Raw genomic sequence first — 20,673 nt, 5'->3', positions numbered from 1 at the left:
AATTTTATTTACTTTTTGGCTGTGCTGGGTCTTTGTTGCTCCGAGGGCTTTTATCTCGTTGTGGTGAGTGGGGGCCACTCTCTAGTTGAGGTGCTCGGGCTTCTCATTGCAGCGGCTTCTCTTATTGCAGAGCGCAGGCTCTAAGGCGGGGGGACTTCAGTCGTTGCAGTTCCCATGCTTTCGAGCACAGGCTCAGTAGTTGAGGGGCTCGGGCTTAGTTGCTTTGTGGCATGTGGGACCTTCCCAGACCAGGGATTGAACCCTGTCCCCTACATTGGCAGGAAGACTGTTTACACGGAGTCACCAGGGCAGCCCCTGAAAGTTCTTAATAGGTTAGAGATATTAACTCTGTTGTGAGCCTGTACAAAGCATTTCTGATGCTTGTAAATCCTTCTCCCGTGAGAAGATCCGCTACATCTATGAGATGGGAAATGATTTGCAAAAGTCACAGTGCGTGGGGCTTCCCTAGTGGCTCAGACGGTAAAGAATCCACCTACAATGCGGGAGACCTGGGTTCAGTCCCTGGGTCAGGAAGATCCCCTGGAGGAGGAAATGGCAACCCACTCCAGTATTCTTGCCTGGAGAATCCCATAGACAGAGGAGCCTGGCAGGCTAGAGTCTATGGGGTTGCAAAGAGTCAGACTCGACTGAGCGACTAACATTTGCATGACACTTTCACATGGTGCATAAGGAACATGATCAGGCCTGGACCTGGGCCTCAGGATGCCTGCTCAAGGCCAGGGGTCAGCGGGTCCCTTCCCCTCCTTCTACTCCCCTCCACTGGGCCAGATTCCAGCATACCCCCGCTCCTAGCAGCTGGCTGCACCTGGGCAGCCCTCGCTGGCATCCCTGATTGATGGAATGGAACGGACTTTCTCCGGACACACACACCTCCTTATACCCCTCAGACTGCTTTCTACATGGGTATATGGAACTAATTTGTTTATTTATATGCACTGGTTTATGACCTGCTCCTTGCCGGGCTCCCCCTCCACCAGGGATCCATTGGGTCCCTTCCCCTCTCTCACTCCCAACCCCCATCTAATCAGTGGGCCTGATTCCCTGGCTCCTCACTGGCCTCTGTCCCTCATCGGCCCCGTCCAATCCATAGCAGCAGAGAGGACCCTCTGAGGTGGAAATCTGGTCATGAAATCCTGGTTTGAAGCCCAGCTACACATTTTTCTTCACCGTAAACACCAAATTCCCGTGGCAGAAAGAACTGGAACCAGTGCTCTCGTGAGAACAACCAGGCCCTCAGAGAGTGAATCTGAGTGCTGCGTCCAGCGTGGTTCGGGGTAAGGCATTTGGGTGTGGGTGGGGACCCTTTGGGCCCAAATCCAGGTTAGGAAAGAGGGGAAGGCTGGCTCCAAGACCCAGCACCTCCCCACGCATGTTCCTACATCCTGAGGACCCAGAACACCCTGCCCAGCCTCGCCCCAGACCAGCTCCTGTGTATCTCTCTTTCTCTTCCTAGTACGTGATCTTCCCTCTTTCCAGTGACTTGTGGGACACCCCAGGCTCCTGGTGTTCTTCCTACCTCACTGCCCACATCTCCCGTCTCCCCAGCCTGTGCCCCTGGGGCTCAGTCCTCCGACGACACTGGCTCCCTTACTGACCATCCTGTCACAGAACTTTAACCTGCGTCTCTGCCAGCAGGACACCTCAGCTACTCCCTGCAGCCTGGGCCTGCCCATGAACTCCAGGCGCCTGATTCACTTGCTTCTACAGCATCTCCGCTTGGGCAACTAACAGGCATCTCATACCTCTCACGTCCAGAACCGGACTCCTGCTCTTCCCACCTGCAAACCTGACCACTCCCCACTTCTCAGATCAAATCCCAAGCCTGGACCTTGACTCTCTTCTCTCTTTGTCTCAGCCCCACTCAATCTATTCGGCTATCTCGCCAAATATCGCTGCCTCCAAAATATAACCGAGTCTAACCAGTTCTCTCCATATCCTCCCCACCACTCTGGGCCCACCCACCACCATCCGCATTGATGACTGTGACCTCCCAAAGGTCCCCGTTTTCACCCTGCCTGCCTGGCGTCAGTGCTCAGCAGCCCAGGGATCCAGGTGAGTATCAACAGATTCCCGAGTCTGACCTCATCTCCTGCCTCTTCTATACTCTCCAAGCCTCACCGCGCTGCACCCCTGCCAGGCCACCCAGAGGCCGACTGGGCTCCACTTCAGGGCAACCCCTCCTTCAGGTTCTTGTTCAAACAGCGCATCCTCAGTGAGGCCTCCCTGCTAGTGAACACCCACCACTTCCCGCTCCAGCACTAACCATCTCCCTTCTCTGCCTCACTATGTTTTCACCTCTGACATTGTATATTTTACTCATGCATTTTATGTTTATATCACTCTCTGGCATGGCAACCCACAGTCTTCTTGCCTAGAGAATCCCAAGGACAGAAGAGCCTGGTGGGCTATGGTCCATAGGGTGGCAAAGGGTCAGACACAACTGAAGCGACTTAGCACAGTGCAGTACTCGTTAACTGTGTGCTTCCCAATAGGAAGAGTTTTGTCTCTATCCTGTGGGGCCCGGCGCGTAATAGGTGCTCAGTAAATATTTGCTGAGTGACCATTTGTGAATCTGGGAAGCCCCCAGGAGCCTCCCTGCTCCTACAGGCATTTCTGTGCCTGGTTCACGTCCTTTCATGGCATTCTTTATGAGCGTGATTTGGGGTCCACTGTGGGGCAGGCAGGGGAGGAGGGGGTCCCTGAGGTCCCTGAGGAAATGGACCACAGGTTTCCCCTGAATTGAGTACTTTTTTTCCCCAGTAAAGTGACATCTTTTTAACATTTACTTTTATGTATTTATTTGGCTGCACCAGGTCTCACTTGCGGCACGTGGGAATTTTAGTTGCTGCGTGCACACTCGTAGTTGCAGCACGTGGGATTAAGTTCCCTGACCAGCGATGGAACCCCAGCCCTCTGCATTAGGAGCACAGAGTCTTAGCCACTGGACCACCAGGGGAAGTCCTTTAATTGCTACAGCTGTCACTGCCGTCCTGATCTGGCCTTGGTCCCCGTATTGGCTGCCCCTCCTCCCAGACAGGACACTCAGGCCGGGCTGGTCAGCTCCAAGCCCCTCCCCGGGGTCCATTCTGAGCCAGTCCTTGCAGTTGAGACATCCTGCTCCCAAGTCTAGCCCAGGTGCCTCCAACTGTGGGCCCAGATCTTGGAGCCCATGCCCTCCCCATTTTCTTGACAGAATGAACTCCAGGAGGCCAGCAAGTCCTCCTGGGCCAGAGACCCAGGCAAGGCCTTCAGGGGAAAAGCTGGACTGGATGTATCTGGAGGGAGGAAGAGGCAATTGGAGGGGCTGGGAAGCGGGATTTCTCTGTCTCCTCAGTTCCTCTGGGCTTCCCAGATTCCCTGAGGTCTGAACACTGTGCCAGCATGGGGATGAAAAGAGACCAAGCCCACCACCTCATCCCCTCAGGCCTAAGGGAAGGCCAGTCTTCCTGCCTCGTTCTGTCCACCCCAGGCCCCCAGCACTGATGTCCCTCCTCCACCAGCCCCTGCCTCCTCCACAGAGGATGGCTGAATGGCCATTGCAAGTCAGGCCCTTCTAGATGTTGGAGATACAACTACAGGTAAGACAAGACTCCCTGGGGCGTGTCGGGGGCGGAGGGGCGTGGGGATGGTACTGTAGCGGAGGGGACAGCAAACCATGATGAAAAAAATCTGCTAATGAAATCTGTGATAGTTGCTAAAGAGAAAAACAGACGAAGCTGGGGAAGGGAGAGGAGAGATCCCATCACATTGACACTGGAGATGAGGTGGCCGGGGAAGGCCCTGTAGACGCTCCCTCACCATTTACTCCCCGCTTGGCAATCGTGGCCTCTGTCCATGCAGGTGGAGCCCTGGCTACTGGTCTGGGCCTCAGCTCCGGCCCAGAGTGCCCCTCCACACTGAGTCCAGAGATGCAGAGAAGGCAGATTTGACCCTGTTAAATCGCGGAGGCCCGACTGAAGCGACTTAGCAGCAGCAGCAGCAGCTTCTTGGGGAGAGGTCAGGCCTGTCCCCACCGGCCCTGCCCTTCTCGCTCATCATACCCCCGGGATGTGCATGTGCCGGAGAGGCTCTCTCCCTGGGGCTCAGGCCTCCCCTCCTCTAGGATTTTGGGGCCTTGAACACGTTCCCAGCCACCCTGCCCCCCTCTCTTCCTCCGGGCTTGGAGGTCACCTTCCCCGGGCCAGTAGACGCCCCCCGCCACCACATGTGCTATCCTGCGGAGCCCTGCGGTCCCCTCTCCCGCCCCTCACCCCGTGAGGGCTGGGACCGCGCCAGTCCTGTTCCGCGGCATCCCCAGCGCCCCACAAATCCGTGTCGAATGAATGAATGTCTCCGGGCCCGAGCCTCGGCCTCATTCAAGTCAGATCTTCCGGGCCCTCCCCGGCCCGGCTCCGCCCTGGGTGGGGTTGGGTGCGGGGGCCGGAGCGCCGTGGATCGCCGCCAGGGAGGTGACGGGGGTTGGGGGTAACCTCGCCCTCCCGGCTCGGGGACCGATGAAGCCGGGGGTGGGGGGACGCCCCTCCGCCGGCCCGGCTCGGCGCTCCCCGGGGCCGCCGATCCGCCGGCGCAGGCCCGGCCGGGCGGGCGGGTGCGGGGCGGGAGGTGGCGCCGGGCGCTGAGTGGCGGCTCCGGGTCCACCCCCGGCGCGCCGGTGCGGGCGGGAGGCGGGGAGCGCAGGGGCGGCGGCGAGAGCGAAGCGCAGCAGCGAGCATGTGCCGCGGAGCTCAGTAACCAGGGACGACCGCGGCGACAGCGCGGCCGCGTCGGCGCCCAGCCCAGCGCAGCTCCGCGCCGCGGCGCCCGGAGAGGGCGGCGGCCGGACGGCCCGGGCCTGCCGTACGGTGCCCCCGTGCCCCGGCCCCGCCGGCCCGGCGCAGACAAAGGCGCGGCCCCGGCCCGGCCCGCCGGCCCCCCCCCGCGCGCCCCGCCCCGGCCCAGCCGCTCCCGCTGGGTGCCCCGACGGGGTCTGGCCCGGGGCGCGGGGGCCGCGGCCGCCGAGGATGGGGAAATCCAACAGCAAGTTGAAGCCTGAAGTTGTGGAGGAGCTGACCAGGAAAACCTACTGTGAGTGCGCCCGCCGGGACCCCCGCGCCGCGCCCCCGGCGCTGCCTCCGCCCCCTCGCGCCCCTCCCCCCACGCGCGCCCCCTCTCCCGCACCAGCCGGCTCCGCGCCCCCAGTGTCCGCCCCCCAGGGGCCGGCTCCCCGCGAGGCAGCCACGCTCCCTCGGCCGTCCCCTGCTCTGCCCCCACGCCCCGGGGCCCTCGGAAGCTCGCGGCCGCGCCCCCAGCCTCACACCTGGCCCTATTGTTCTAGGGCACCCCCCCACCCCGTCTCCACGCGCGCCCCGGACGTCTGCCGCCTGTCAGCGTGCGCGGGGCCACCCTCGGGACGGGAGGGCAGGCCCTGGCCCCTTCGCGGCCCCCTCCCAGCAGAGCTGTCCGAAAGGGCAGGGATGGGCACGAGCGAGGGGCGGTGGGCCGCGGAGGGGGCGCCCGCTAGCGAGGTGGCTCCGGCTGCGCGGAGCCGACTGGCGGCGGGGCGGGTGATTCATGCATCACGATGCCGCTGCTGCTACTGCCGCTGCTACTGCTGCGAGGTTGGCCTGTCGCCCCCTCCCTGGCCCTGATCGTGTGTTAGGGGGGTGTTGGGTGGCGGGGGGGGAAGACTTGCCAGAGAGCTGGCGGCAGCGAAGGGTCCTGGGCGCCCTCTTGGCTGCAGGACTTCCAGGCTGATCTCTCCTCTGGCCCTGATCTCACCTTCCTGGTTTCCATCTCTACTTGCCAGACTGGGAAGTGGGTTTCTGCAGCCATAGGTGATCTGGCCCCACGCATCCTGTAACCATCTGGGGCACCCATGAGAGGAGGGTCTGCCCATCTCAGATGTCCCTAGGTCTGTCCCAGTGTGTCTCTCTCCACTTGTCCAATTCCACACCTCTCCAGTTCGCTCACATCTCCAGTTTCTCCATCCCAGACTTCCCCTTCCCTGCAAGCCTCTGGGAGATACCCCTGGCACGCCAAGGGTTAATGGCGCTGGGTCCTGACCCACAGAGGGTCTCTTTTGGGGGATTTCAAGAAAGACTGCTGATGGGTGAGGAAGGGCTTCTGCCTGGTGGATCTGACTGGGAAGGGGGCAGAGATTCTGGGCTTGGGTTGGAATTCAGAACCTGTACCTGGGCAGCTGTGTGGATCCGGCAGCTCTGCGCCCTCCCTGGAGGTGGCAGACTGACCACCAGCTGCACCCGTTGATGGAGGCTCAGCTTCTGGTGGTGCATTGCACAACCTCTGCTCCCCGCCCCCCAACCCCATTCGGTTGATCTTCTGAGCACGCTTGCAGGTCTGCCCCAGCCCACACTTCCGCTCCGTGCCCCTTGGTCCCCGTGTGCTTGGAATGAAGGGGGCTTTCCTGAGTGGGTGCTCTTCCGCTAGAGGTACTGGCTCTTCTCCAGTGGAATTCTGCAGCACGGCGCTCACATCCCAGCAGCTGCTCCTCGAAGGGAGTGAGGCTTGGAGGACTCCATCCTTACTTCTCTCAACCTCTTTCTGAGCTGGGCAGGTGGTCCTTTCCAGTTCAGCTGTGGTTTTGTGAGGTTTGCTGGGCCTTCCTGCAGGCTCCGTCTGGATATGACCCATAGCTGTCAGCAGGCAGGCTGCCCGGGGGGATCTTTCCGGGCAGAGCACACGGTGGGCTTCAAAGGAGGGGTGGGCTTGGGTGCTCCAGGGTGTCTCTGTCATGGTGGGAGGAGGGGAGGTGCCTGTGAGCTGAGTGAAGCCCAGGTTCCTGCTCCTGGAGCGCATCAAGCACGGCAAGCTCCTTGCTTTGCTAACGTGTTGTCTTCACAGTGGTTCCAGGACCCAAGATCCCACAGCACCCCTGTCACCAGGCGATGCCAGGACTTGAACCCAGGGCTGTCTGGCTCCCAAGTTATGCCCTTCGAGAGACCTCAGAACTCACCCTGAGAAATCCAGAGAAGCTTTTCCTCTTTCCAGTTTCTAAGCTCATGTTGGTAGACTCGGATGGGAAGGTTCCTGGGGAGGTCATTTTGTCTAACCCCCTCTCTCTGGGCAGATCTAGCAACTTCGGGAGAAGTTGAGTCAACAAGGCCTTGTTGGGAACCAGCCCCGTGGTGCTGGGCTGAGCCGGTCTATTTTTAAAGGCCTTTGGAGACCTGGAACAGTTTCGCTGAGGGAGTGAACAAGCCGGGTACTTTTTCTCAGGAGCTCTTACTGGGTTTGGGCTGACGGAGATGGTGGCGGGCTCACGGGCCTTCTGTCTGTCTCCCTTGCCGGTGTCGGCTCCCCCAGGGCAGGCCCTTCCTTCTCTGATTGTGCTGGCACTTAGTAGGGCCACAGGTTCTCTGTTGAATGAAGAACCTCCCAGCAGGAACAGCAGAGAAAGCCTGCAGCTGGTTCTAAAGCCCCCAGCTGGGCCTCCTGGTGACAGGGCTTGGAGCCATCTGCTCTTTGTTTAAGGGATTCTGTGTTTTGTACAGGGTCCAGAGAGGAGCGCTTAGGGAGGACTCTCAAATGTCAGAATCTCCTGGAGAGCCCCAGTTAAATACCAAGGTGCCCGGGTCTGGTTGCCTCCCAGATTTCCGATTCTCAGAGTCTGAGCTGGGCCCAGGCACTTGTCTCCTTGACGAGTGTCTGTCATGCAGACCTTGGTTCCGAGGATTCCTGGCTCAAGACCCACAGCTGGTTCTGGGGGTCCCAGCATGTGTCAGCATCACCTGGTGGCCTAGGCCACCACCTCGGGTGACCCACAACCTGCTGCCAAAGGCTACAGGGGACCCCTTGGGGAACCCCAGATGTCCACACCTCAGTCAGTGCCAGCTGCCATCCTTGGTGGGGAGCCTCCTGTTTTTGGAATAGACGATCTTGGTGTGTGTGTGTGTGTGTGTGTGTGTGTGTGTGTAAGCAGGAGGCAGTCTTGAAGCTCCCACTATGTGGCCCTCCCTAGGTGCATCTGGATTCAGCCTAGCTGAACCGCTTCTTCATTCAGCCTTGACACTGCAAAGCAGACTTTTTTCCTCCCCTGCATAAGAGATTTTGTAAGTCATCAGCGCCCCGTAACCCAATCCTCACCCCTTTCCGGCACAGTTCACATCCAGGGGCAGCAGGAGGTTTGCGAGAGGTGCAGGCCCTGCCCAGCTGGGACTCACTAAACAGTGCTCGGTGTGGCCAGCGGCCTGGTTTCTGTGAGGTCTGGCCCGCTCACGTCCAGCTTGTTGTTGAGGCTGTTGTCAGCCCTGTGTGCCCAGACTATGAGACAGGCCAGCTCTTCACCTAACTGAGCCTCAGTTTCCTCATCTGCAAGATGGGTGTGCTCATGGTACCTGATTCCGAGGGTGTGTGACAAGGGAACAAGATAATTTGCACACAGCATGATACAAGGTGAATGGTTGTTGCTATTCAATCGCTCAGTTGTGTCTGACTGCTTTGTGACCCCATTGTAGCCTGCTAGGCTCCTCTGTCCATCAGATTTCCCAGGCAAGAATACTGGAGTGGGTTGCCATTTCCTTCTACAGGGGATCTTCCTGACCCAGGGATCAAACCCGGGTCTTTCATGTCTCTTGTGTTGGCAGGTGGATTCTGTAACTCTAAGCCACTTGGCTCCTTAATGTGTGACACACACTTGTCAAGGATTTAAGGATACATGTTAGTGATCGTAATTAACGCATTGTTTTAACTATACAGTTCAGCTTCATTCTGAACTGGTCGCAAATATATCTTGTGAGCAAAGTACCTCTCATCTTTCTGCAGAGGAATCTTCCATGGCCCTGGTCTTTGTGCCTGGCACTCAGGAGGCATAGCATGATGAGACTTTTGGTTGGCCCGAGTCTTAGCAGGTTCTTGTTGTACCCGCAGCAGTCTCCCTGCCCCCCTCCCCCCGACTTGTTAATTTTGAGGCTTCCCTGATCTACCATTCCCTGAATGCCCACTCTGTGCCCGGCCCAGAGATGGAGATGTGAATGAGAGAGATGTAATTCCTGCCCTCAGGTGGAAACCAGGCAGGTCATCTGGAAAGCTGAGCTTGTGGCGCTCAGGCCATTTGTTGTGGTCTGAGCTGCCTCCATTTAAAGGCTTCTGGACCCAAGCCAGCTGGTTCCAAGAGGCAGAAAGCTCCACCCCCTCCCCCTTTCTTCTCTCCTTACGGTGCTCACCACTCTCCCCATGGACCCTCTTTCCAAGACTCAGAGGAGGTCACCTCTCCCTGCCATTCTTGGTCGGCCCGGGCTCTGCCTTGCCCTGGCTCGCCAGCCTGGAGCCTCTTTGGCCTTTTCCCTGATGCCCAGAATGTGGAGGGAGGAGCGGCTGGCTGGGCTTTTGCGGGAGCCAGCAGCTAAGGCCTCTGCGACCCAGAGCAGAGAAGGGGATCCCAGGAATCTGGTTGAGAGATGCTGGTTGTCACGTCTCTCTGGCTTTGGGAAGGGTCCAAGAGGGTCCCTTCCTCCAGGGTAAGGGATACTCTCTGAGGGTTACTTCCCCCTCCCAATCTGCTTGGCCAGAGAGGGCAAGACATTGCCTTGGAGGAGGCAGGATCTAAGCACTCGTCTTAAGATAAATGAGCAAGTCGGGGTGTGGAGGGCCCCACCACCAGGCAAAGGATAAGCCACTCAGGAGAAGGAAGGCCCTGAGGAAGGAAGGTGGCTTCTGCAAACCCTCTGCATCCCATGTGCATGCGGGTAAGACCCAGGAGGCTGCTCCCTGACTCCACTGAAAACTAAACAGAGCACCAGCAGGAGGAATCGAGGTCAGACTCTTAACGCGGGGCTGGGCCTTTGGGCAAGTAATATCAAATCCATTGTAAACTCTATCCTGGAGAATGGGGCCGGGTCCTCATTCACGCTCTGTGACCTTGGGCGAGTTGCTCACCCTCTCTGAGCCCAGTTTGCTCATCTGCAATACCTGCCCAAGTGACTCTGTGGGTCTAAAGGGGAGAGGGCTTTGAGGTCCAAGCGTGGGCTGGAGGGGAGCAGGGGGATGTTTAGCCACAGAGTCTCTGAGAGGGCCGTAGACCCCGGGGGCCGGATATGCTGGGGTTCTGGCCCTTTCCTTGGGCAAGCCTCGTCTCCTGGAGCCTCACTTTCCTCTGGAAAACAGACAGCACAGGGGCCCCAGAGTCGGAGGATTTAGCGCTGCCTGGTTCTGGGGGAGACCCTTTAAACCTCTCCCGGAGGCAGCTGGTCCTCGGAGGCAAGTCCTCTGTCCTCTGGAGCTGGATATTCTCACTGGTTTACATTCTGCCCCTTGAGGAGAGAAACAGAGGCCAGAGAGGGGCAGGGACACCCCCAGGGCCCAGGCCACCTGCAAACACCTCTTCCAGCTTTCTGCCTCCTCCAGCTCCACCCGTCGCCACCCCCACCGCAGAGAGTTCTGGCATCTCACATCTCACAGTGTCAGGGAAAGCTCTTTCTCCTGGGGGCAGCCTCGGGACTGGACCCGGCCTCCTCTGCTCCCAAGACCAGGCTTGAGCCCCTCTGGGGCCGACATAGCCGGCTGGTGCACGGGCCTCGTGCCATCCCTCACCCAAAGGCCATAGGAAGGGACTTGGACATTTTCTGAGGTGGGTGGAATGGGGGTCCATGGATGGAGATGGTGGAGACATTAGATTTGGGTTTAGATATCATTTTAGCACATAGTCCAATGAATGGGGGGGCTTCCCAGGTGGCTCAGTGGTAAAGAATCCGCCTTTTAATGCAGAAGCTGCAAGAGACAAGGGTTTGATCTCTGGATCAGTAAGACCCACTAGAAAGGAGGTGGCAACCCACTCCACTACTCTTGCCTGGAAAATTCCATGGACAGAGGAGCCTGGTGGGCTACAGTCCATGAGATCGCAAAGAGTCGGCTGCTACAGTGAGTGGATTGGAGAAGAGGGTTGCAATCAAAGTCGTGTGATCATAGTGATGAACTGGGGGTTCATCAGTGCGGGTGATGTAAAGGACAGATCCTGCGTGTATTTAGGAGGAAGACTCAGTAGGACTTGGTACATAGGTTTTATTACCTTGTAAATTTGAGATTATATACTCTTTAACTTTTAAAAATCTGACAATTGTGAATGTTTGCCCACATCATTAACTGCTCTTCTAAAACATGATTTTTATATGATGCATCATATAAGTGCAGCATATTTTATTTAATCCCCGGCCGCTGGACAGGTAGATTGCTTTTTTCTCCCCAGTGTAAACAGTGCTGTGATAAGCATCTTTGTACCAAATCTTGGCATAAACATCTCTGTAGTAAATTTTTGCACATGTCTCTTCTTGAAGATAAATTTCCCCAAATGAAGTTGTGGCATTACAGGCTGGGAACATCTTAAAAGGCTTTTGATTAAAAAATTGTTCAGTTGCTCTCCACAAAGTATCAATATGTTCCCATTTATATTTTCAGCAAAAGTGGATGAGGGAGTGCCTATTTCCCTGTATCCTTGCCAGCACCGAGTATTATTGTTTTCTTAATAATTGCCAGCTTGATGAAGAAGAAAAAAGTAGCTCGCTATTTCAATATTCATTTCTTTGATTACTATAAAATAAAATCCTGGAATCTTTGAGCTAGAGGAGACTTTGGGGTCAGGTAGTTCAATGTTCTCATTTTACTAACGGACCAGTCGAGTACCTGAAAGGTGAAATATCTCTCCCAAGGCCACATGGCAAATACACAGGCCGGGAACCTAGGAGGGCTCATTCCCGTCGGGTGCCTCCCACAGTGCCATGATGAGTTGGCCTTTGGGGTGGAGATGAGCAGGTAAAGAAAAACAAACAAACAGAAATTTTAAAAGAGATTGCTTCTTACTATCATTATGAGATGAAATAGTTTGTATTGCATGTGGCCTGTCTACCAGGGAAGAAAGTGAGAGTGTTAGTCGCTCAGTTGTGTCCGACTCTTTGCAACCCCATGGACTGTAGCTCGCCAGGCTCCTCTGTCCGTGAAATTCTCCAGGCAAGAATATTGGAGTGGATTACCATTCCCTTCTCCATGGGATCTTCCCGACCCAGGGATCAAACCTGGGTATCCTGCTTTGCAGGCAGATTCTTTACCATCTGAGCCACAAGGGAAGCCAGGGCAGAGATCATCATAAATTAACATGCCAGGTTTCTAGATAATGTGAAATTGGGGTCAGATTCCCAGCCAGGGGTGGGACAGCAGAGTGGTGAGGGATCAAGGGTAAGTGTGTTGGCCGTGTATCCCCGGGGAGCCCCCCACCTCTCTGAGCTCTGGGTGCCTGGTGTGTGCCCGTCAGCAGGCACAGGAACCGATGCCAGTAAGTGCCAGTAATTGACCTCACAGGATGGGAGCTGATTGGCCATCAGAATCAGGGGACGGTTCCTGGCCACCCCCCTGGGAGGTCACAGGGTAGAGTGTCACAGGCCCCTGACTGAATTGGGAGTGAGTGGCAAACGCAGAAGACATCTATGTTTAGCCTGGCGGGTTGGAGGCTAGATCGTTCTGGGAAGTGGGGAGGGTGGGCCGGCTCCTGAAGGCTGGGTTTTAGGATCCTGCGTGGATGTGGGCCTAGGGGACTGTAGACACACCTGCCTGGGGTTCTGTCCCAGAATTGCTGCAGCCTGGACAGTGACTGGAGTCGCTAGCCCCTTCTGGGCCTCGGTTTCCCTTTCTGTACGGTGTTCGGATTGCCGGATGGTGGGATTTCCTCTGGGGAAGCCTCTCCCACCCCCATCCTGGGTCCCAGGGACGGGACGTGCTTGGGCTCTGGCGTCTGATGCCTTGGCTCGGCCACAGGCATGTCCTTCCTCTCCTGATGCCTCTGTTTTCTCATCTGTGAGCTGGGGCTCGTAAGCCCCCCATAACACAGGGTGTTGTGTGTGAGGTCAGACACGGCGGAGACACTGAGTTCGGTGGCCCACTCGGTGCTCCCTCTGAGCGCATCACTGGTGATGGGGGGCCCGTGAGCAGTGACTCGTGAGGATCAGAAGCTGTCGCCACGGCGAGAGTTGGGCCTTAGATCACGTCTGTGGGATGCAGGCCCAGCTCAGGGTTCACGTGTCTGTCACCCACTCCTCCTGGGAGCTCTGCGTGGTCCTCGCTTTACAGATGAGGAAACTGAGGCTCAGGGGACCGCAGCTGGCCCAGGGCACACACCTGGTGAGTGATGCAGGGGGAAAATTGACTCTGGGCCTGGAGGAGGGGTCCTGTGCGGCTGGGGGTGGGGGTGCGCCGAGATGCTAAGGGCATGGGTGTGGGTGAGCGTGAGTGACTGTGGGCGCCGGGAGTGGGTGTGCAGCCCTGGCTCACGTGGGCACACACCGAGTGCGAGTGATGGGGTCACTGCGTGTGTCAGGAGTGGGTGAGTGGCACGTCGGTGTGTATGAAGGCAGGTCTGAGCAGGTTGTGATGTAGGTGTGCAGGGGGGGGTGGGGGTGGGGGCACTTGGGTGGGAGGCAGAGACAGGCTGGGGCTGGGCCAGAACTCATTGCTCAACTGCCTGCCCCAGGGCCAGGTGACGTGGCTGCCACGCCTCTTCCTTTCTGCCCTGGCCTTGAGGCTTCGGTCGCTGGGAGCCTCCTGCCCTCGAGCTGTGGGGAAATGTCACTGGGAGGAATGAGAGTAAGGATGCATCCTGTTTACTAAGTGGGCACTTGGCGCCAAGCATGCCGAGTACAGAATTCTCTCCTGTGTTCTCACTGCAGTGAGAACTATTGTGTCCATTTTACAGATGAGGGGAAGAAGGCCCAGGCAGGTTCAGGGACATGCCTAAGACCGCCCAGCCAGTCAGCAGCCAAGATGGGGCTCCCGCTTAGACTTAGACCTTTATCTTGCAAAGCCATGCACTTCCTACCCCGTGCCAGTGTCCCGTCTCTATGAGCCTCATAACCTTGGAGCTGCTGCTTAAGGTAGTGAGTGTCCCATCAGTGGAGGCATTCAAGCAGCTGCCAGAGTATCAGACGGTGCCAGGTGTTCCTGGATGCCTGGGCTGGATGGGAGGTTGGATGGTGGGGTGGTAGGATCCTTCCAGCTGGAAACACAGCCCTACTGATCTTATTTATTTTTGGTGGTGCCGTGTGGCTTGCAGGATCTTAGTTTCTCCACCAGGGATTGAACTCATGCCCTTGGCAGTGCAAGGGTGGAGTCCAAAGTACCGGACCGCCAGGGATTTCCCAGCCGCACTGGTCTTGCTGTTCTGATTTCTGCAGGGGACTGGAGGCAGCCACGCTTGGCTTCCTCTGGGGCAGAGCTGAGGCCTGCAGGAAGGTGGCAGGAGAAGGGCTGGGACGAGTCCAGGGAGCCCCACCAGGAGCATGCAGTGGGCAGGGCCACACCCCTGTCTCTGAGGCTTTCTTAGCTCTGCCCCATCCATGGGGGACCTTGGGTTCTGACCTTGTGTGGACCCTGTGCTGACCTCAGGGAAGCCTCCCAGCCTGTGAGCTCTGGAGCAGAGCACCCCATTGTGCAGTGTCCCCTGCTTTCGGGGAGCCCGCAGACTGGGGGCTGGGAAGCTGACTGGGGGCAGCCTGAGGAGGGGCAGCCCAAGGATGAGGCCGTGGAGGCCCAGAGCGCCCCGGTCACCGTGCCCTGCCCTGCCCTGCCTGGCATGGGTGCGGTGCGTTGGGAAGTGTCTGTTGGACCCAGGAAGACGCGGAGTCCTCACGGGGGCTCAGAGGCACAGTAACACAGAAGACCGCGGGGTCTGGAGGCTGGGTCACAGGGCCCTGTGTCACCGTCCGCAACTTGAGGGCTGGGACAGGTCTGGTGGATTTCAGGTTTGCTCAGTGCCCAGTCTAGAGCACAGGGCAGGCCTGTGTGTGCCTCTGGGAAGAGCTTGGTTTTCCCAACGTGCGTGTCCATGTGTTGCTTTGTTTTGCTCCTCCGATGACCTGGGTGGGACCCATCTGTGCCCGTGCCCTGCCATCTGATGGGGGTGCGGAGTTGCCAGGGAGTCAGAGTCTGGGATCCCCATTCCAGCCCACGACTCGTCGTGGCCTTTGGTGGCGCCTCTCAGGGTCTCCGTTCCCCATCTGTCGCACTCTCAGTAAGATGGGGTGTCGCCTTTTCTCAGCTTCAGGGAAGCCTGACCGACTGTGCCCCCAGGGAGGCCATGCTCCCCACCTTGGGAGCCCGGCAGGGTGCTTGGGATGGGTGCAGGCCAGCTGCTGGCTCTGGCACTCCTGCTCTCACAAGGTGGCCCCGGAAGCTGGCGGGGCGTCCAGGCCACACTGAGCTCTGGATTCCCTGGCAGGGGAGGAGGAGGAGGGCAGAGGAATGTGGCTTTGAGGAATGTTTAACCCAAGGCAGAAATAGCACTCTGCTTTTTTTTTTCATTCCAAGCTCGGGTTTTCAGCTAGGAAGTGGGCTCAGAGTGCCATTCTCTCTTTCTTCAGCCTCTGGCTCCCCGACTGCTCTAGCCTTCTGGGGGCAGGAAGTGGCCTCTTTTTTTTTTTTTTTTTAACTAGGAAGCTGCTGTGGGAACCAGAAAGGACCCTGGATTTGGAGGAAGGCAGAGTTGCCGTCTCTGGGGTCGCACAGAGTCGGACACGACTGAAGTGACTTGGCAGCAGCAGCAGAGTTGGTTGGGTTTACATCCCCAGTTCTCTATTTCCATTGAAAAAGACCCTGATGCTGGGAAGGATTGAGGGCAGGAGGAGAAGGGGACGACAGAGGATGAGATGGTTGGATGGCATCACCGACTCAGTGGACATGAGTTTGAGCAAGCTCTGGGAGATGGTGAAGGACAGGGAGGCCTGGTGCGCTGCAGTCCATGGGGTTGCAAAGAGTCGGACACAGCGTTCCCAGGCCTGTGATCACTCTGCACCCTGACACCTGCTTTCTCTCCTGGGGGTGGGGGAGGAAATAGGATCTGAGATCTAGTGACCTGGTGGGTGGGGGAGGGGAGAGGATTTGAGATGGCTTGTCAGTCGTGTCAGGAGTTCCCCCTCAGGGACCAGCCGGGCCTGGGTACAACGCCCAGCTCCTCTCATCAGCTTTGCGATCTTGGCCAAGCCCTTTCTTATGGAGCCTCCTCACTTCGTCTGTAAAATGGGCCGGTGACGATAGCCCCGCCTCCCGGGGTGGTGGATGGAATGAAGGTGGAAAACGTTGGCAAGAGGGCCTGGACATCCTAGACTCGAAAACCCTTCTCTGAGTCCCAGGGGCCTCAGGCGTAAAATGGGAAAACGCCCCCCGCTGGGGGCCTGCAGCCAGGTGACATGAGGGTCCTAGCCAGGGATGAGTGCCCACTAGGACAGCTTTTCATCTGACCCTTCCATTTGCCTCATTCCTCTGACCCCGGGGCCCCTACCTCCGCCCACACTCGGCTTAAACCAGTGCCCAAGTCCCCTCCACAGAGGTGCCCGGGGCCCAGCCAGTGCCTGCCCCAGATCTGGCGCTGAGAACACGTGTAACCCACCCTGCTGCCATCTGGCTGTGGGCACCTTGTGGATGGGACCGCGTCTGGTCTCACGGTTCACTGCTCCATCCCTGGTCCTCGGACAGAGCCTGGAACACGTTTGTCGAAAGGAAGGAAACAAATCCGCCAATGTACACGCTAATGGATGAGGGATGTTTCTTCTCATCATCCATCTTGGGTCTTTGCTGTTCCTTTGCCTGGCCTCCTCCCACCTCCTGGCCTGGGTGATGGGGGGCTTGCCACATCTGGGGGAGAGGTGGGCCTCAGAAGGCAGGTGCTGGGAGGCTGGGCCTCAGCAGGTCAGGCCTAGTGAGGACCCCAGCCCCTCTCTCCTGCTGGGGCTGGGGAGACGAGGAGGGGGTCAGCCAATCAGCTCAGCCCCTCCTTTGAGGCCCCTCCTGCCCCTGTCTCTTTGTAGGAACCACAAGATTCCTGTTCAAAGGCAGGAGATGGGGCTATTTTTGGCACTGTGGGGGAAAAAAAAAGAATGCTTCCCTTCTGTTCAAAAATATATGGTGTGTGTGCTGGGCAGGCGGAGAGCTTGGTGGAGCTCAAAGCCTCTGCTGGTGGGGAGGGGGTCCTGCCCTGGGCCCCCGTGGCCCTGCCAGTCTCCATGGCTCACTACCCACACAGCCACGCTGGGCAGCTATTGTTTCCTTGCTAGGCCTGAGCGGAATGGGATCTTAATTAAAACCAACAGTAGTCGTCAAAATAAAGGAGAAGAGCCTGCCAGCTGCTCCCACCTTGGTGCGTGTTTCCTCCACCCTGGCTCCGTGGAGGGGGCTGGGTGGTCATGAGAGGCATTCTGGGCACATCTCTGGGAAGGAGGGCCAGCCCGCTGTGCGAGAATGGGTGGAAGCCCTAGGTACCCCTGTGGGCGAGTCTGGCCAAGGGCATCCCTGGGCCACTATGTTACCCCTCACTCTCCAATCCAGAAAGTCATGGGAGTGCCGAGACACAGGGTAGATTGGATGGATGGGTTTCTGGCCCTCCTGGATTCAGTTTGGCAGGGAAACAAGATAGAGTGTTGTGCAATGCAATGCGAGTCCACCAGGTCTGGGGTGCACCTGGGAGGACTTCCTGGAGGAGGCAGTGTTTTAGGAGAGACGGTTATCATGTACGGGTGTGAGTTGAACCATAAAGAAGGCTGAGCACCAAAGAATTGATGTTTTCGAACTGTGGTGCTGGAGAAGACACTTGAGAGCCCCTTGGACAGCAAGATCAAACCAGTCCATCCTAAAGGAAATCAACCCTGCATATTCATTGGAAGGACTGATGCTGAAGCTGAAGCTCCAATACTTTGGTCACCTGACTCACTGGAAAAGACCCTGATGCTGGGAAAGACTGAGGGCCAAGGAGAAGGGGCAACAGAGGATAAGATGGTTGGATGGCATCACTGACAAATGGACATGAATCTCAGCAAGCTCCGGGAGATGGTGAGGTTAGAGAAGCCTGGCGTGCTGCAGTCCATGGGGTCGCAAAGAGTTGGACAGGACTTAGCAACTGAACAACAAGGGTAGTGTTGCCAGATATACTAAACAGTTATTCGTTGTTTATGTGAAATCTGAATTTTTATTTGCTCACTTTGCAGCGTGACCTGAGGGAGACCTAGGAGCTGAGAAGCCACGGGGAGATTTGGGGGGAGGGGTGATTTATGGGAGATGCTGAGAGTGTTTCACAGAGAAGGAACAGTGTGTTCTGGGTCTGGAGGCATCAAGCTGCGGCAACTCTGAGGCCCTGGAAACCTGAAGGAGCAGGGGTAGGAGTGTAGAGGGGGTGCCCCCGGGGCCAGAGGCCAATCGGGGAGCCCTTCCGGGAAGCAGCTGACCAGCAGGGCAGGGCTCCACCCAGAGGCCACACTGGCGGGGCCAGTCTTGGGAACAGGTGAGGCCACGGGGTGCAGGGCGGGAGAAGGGGGCCTGCCTTGGCCGGAGGAGACAGCAGCATTTGCTCAGGGTCACGGTCCTGCCTCTGGTGGGTTCTGGTCAGGCTGGCGGGTGTGCGGGTGTGACTTTCTCAGGGTCCCAGTGCCGGAGTCCAGAACAATGAGTGACCCGACTCATAGCTCTTAAAGGGCCAGAGCTGGATTTGGAACCCTCAGGGCCGCGAATCCTGGGCTCCTGGGGCTCCACCCTCGCAGGCCCTGGAATGTGTGCCCTGGAACCTTTGGGGGCCACTGTGATGAAGGCCAGCCCGGCGTGTCCCTCCCCTTCCCAGGACTAGGGACAAAGCAAGCAAGTGGGGGCTATGGATCAGAGGAGGCAGAGGCCATGTGCCCCAGGAGGGGGTGGATAGGCGGAGGGCGACTACCCATGGCTCTCGTTGCCCCTGCCCCTCCCAGGCGCTCATGTTATTGGCCCTGGTTGTCCTGCTCTGCCTTTGCGTGCTGTGACACCTTTATTAATGAGAGTAGCAATTGCTAACATTTTGGAGTCTTTGCTGTGTTCCATCTGCCTGGGTCATAGGCTTCTTCTGCTTTTAAATATTTACTTGGCTGCGCTGGGTCTTAGTTGCGGCACATGGGAAATTCAATCTTTGTTGCGGCATGTGGGATCTAGTTCCCTGACCAGGGATCGAACCTGGGCCCTCTCCATTGGGAGCGCAGGGTGTTCACCACTGGACCACCAGGTATGTCCCGTGGCGCTTCTTCTGGCTTAATTCTTTGTTCCTCTTGAATGTTCCCTGGCCGCTTCTGGTGGTCCCCAGGTCTCATCATGCTCTGAACTTTGGACATCAGCAGCCCCAGTGCTGGCAAGCCCTTTCTCTCTGCCTGATGAGGTCTGATTGCCTTTACAGGTCAGTGTAAGTGCCCCGTCCTCAGGGAGCACGCGCTGACCCCTACTTGGGTCGGTTTCCTGCTTTACATGACAGATAATTCGACAGCCCTGTGGTCCCCTGCTGTAGGTCAGTATCTACAGTTCCATCAGGGCCTTGGAGGACAAGGACTGGTGTCTAGGTCACTGTCGCGTTCCCTGGCCCATATGAGTGCTCAGAAATTAATTGCTGGATGAACGAAGGGGTGAAAAATCCTGTTTGTTCCTTCTAGCCACCCTGCAAGGAAGGTTTTGGCACCACCACCACAATCCCCATTTTACAGGAGAGGAGACTGAGGCTCAGAGAGGTGAACTCAGTTTCTCAAGGTCACATAGGAGCTAAAGAATGAATTACTTGACTCAGAAATAGACCCTTCCTGTTGGCCAGGTGCTTCAGTCCCTCCCGCAGCCTCTGACCTCGAACCCAGGTCTCCCGCATTGCAGGCAAATTCTTTACCAGCTGAGCCACAAGGGAAGCCCCTGACCTTGGCAGATGCTTGGAAAATATTCATGAAATTGGGCTACACCAAATCCCTGAGCACTCCACTCTGCTCTGAAATGTTTGAGAGGTTCTCCCCTAGGAGTCCTGAGAAAATCTCGAATGTCAGCCTTTCCCCAAGGTCTCAAAGGAAGCAGAAGGTGTGGTTCGCATCCTTCAGGACCAACCACTCTTCTGGAAGATTCAGAGTCTGTCGGTAGAGAGGGCTTGAACCAGGGAGTCACTGGAGTCTTACCTTGGTGTGGGTGTGCATGTGTGAGAGAGTGAGGAACACACGTGCAGTCACCAAGGCCAGTCCATTTATCAGCCAGAAGTGACTGAGTTTCAGACAATAAAGGTGGGCATGTCTACCTTCCAGTTTACCCACCCAAACTGAGCATAACACAGGCCTTCCACAAGAACGAACGCTTGCAGAGCGCCTCCCGTGTGCTGGATGCTGTTCTATGGTTGTGATGTAGGCGGACCCAGATCCTGCCCACAGATCCAGCCACTGGGGAAGGACAAAACTGAAAGATACGGGCATTCCTTGTACTGTTTCTCTGATGTCACTGTTGTGAACATTTTTGCCAGTTTCTTCTTGTCTCTTCGCGATGTATATAGGTTTTAGCATGCTCAGTTTTCAGATGAGGTTCAGAGAGGTTAAGCGACTCATGCAAGGATGCACAGCTGGGACATGGGAGAGCCGGGATTTGAACCTGTGTCAGTGTGCCTTGGTCTGGTTCCCTCATCAAAGCAAGTCATTAACAGATCAGCAGATACTATGGACTTCTGCTTCCCAGCCCTGGTGGCCCTTTTCTGGGGATTCAGAGAAGCCGAAGATTCAAAGGGACAGATGGTGAAGTGCAGGAATCAGGCAGAGTGTTAAGCAAGGTTATTCTCAGAATACATTTGTGTGCTGTTTCAGACACCGCACTTCCGGACAAGCTATGCTATCACTCAGACCCTGGTTCTGGCTCCAGCTCCACTGCAGGCTAACTTTG

General features: G+C 57.2%; 1 protein-coding gene across 1 annotated transcript in view; it reads left to right on the top strand.

Annotated features, from left to right (window-relative positions):
* The first annotated feature begins 4,746 nt into the window (after positions 1-4,746).
* NCS1 (neuronal calcium sensor 1) overlaps positions 4,747-20,673 on the top strand; it is a 55,932-nt gene continuing 40,005 nt past the window's right edge. Inside the window, exon 1 of the mRNA XM_027966284.3 lies at positions 4,747-5,085. Within this exon, the coding sequence (XP_027822085.1) occupies positions 5,022-5,085 (64 nt within the window). The 5' untranslated portion in view covers positions 4,747-5,021. The remainder of the gene's footprint in view (positions 5,086-20,673) is intronic.

Source organism: Ovis aries, chromosome 3 (genome assembly GCF_016772045.2).
Source record: "Ovis aries strain OAR_USU_Benz2616 breed Rambouillet chromosome 3, ARS-UI_Ramb_v3.0, whole genome shotgun sequence".
NCBI lineage: Eukaryota > Metazoa > Chordata > Mammalia > Artiodactyla > Bovidae > Ovis > Ovis aries.
This window is presented reverse-complemented; position numbering and strand designations above follow the sequence as displayed.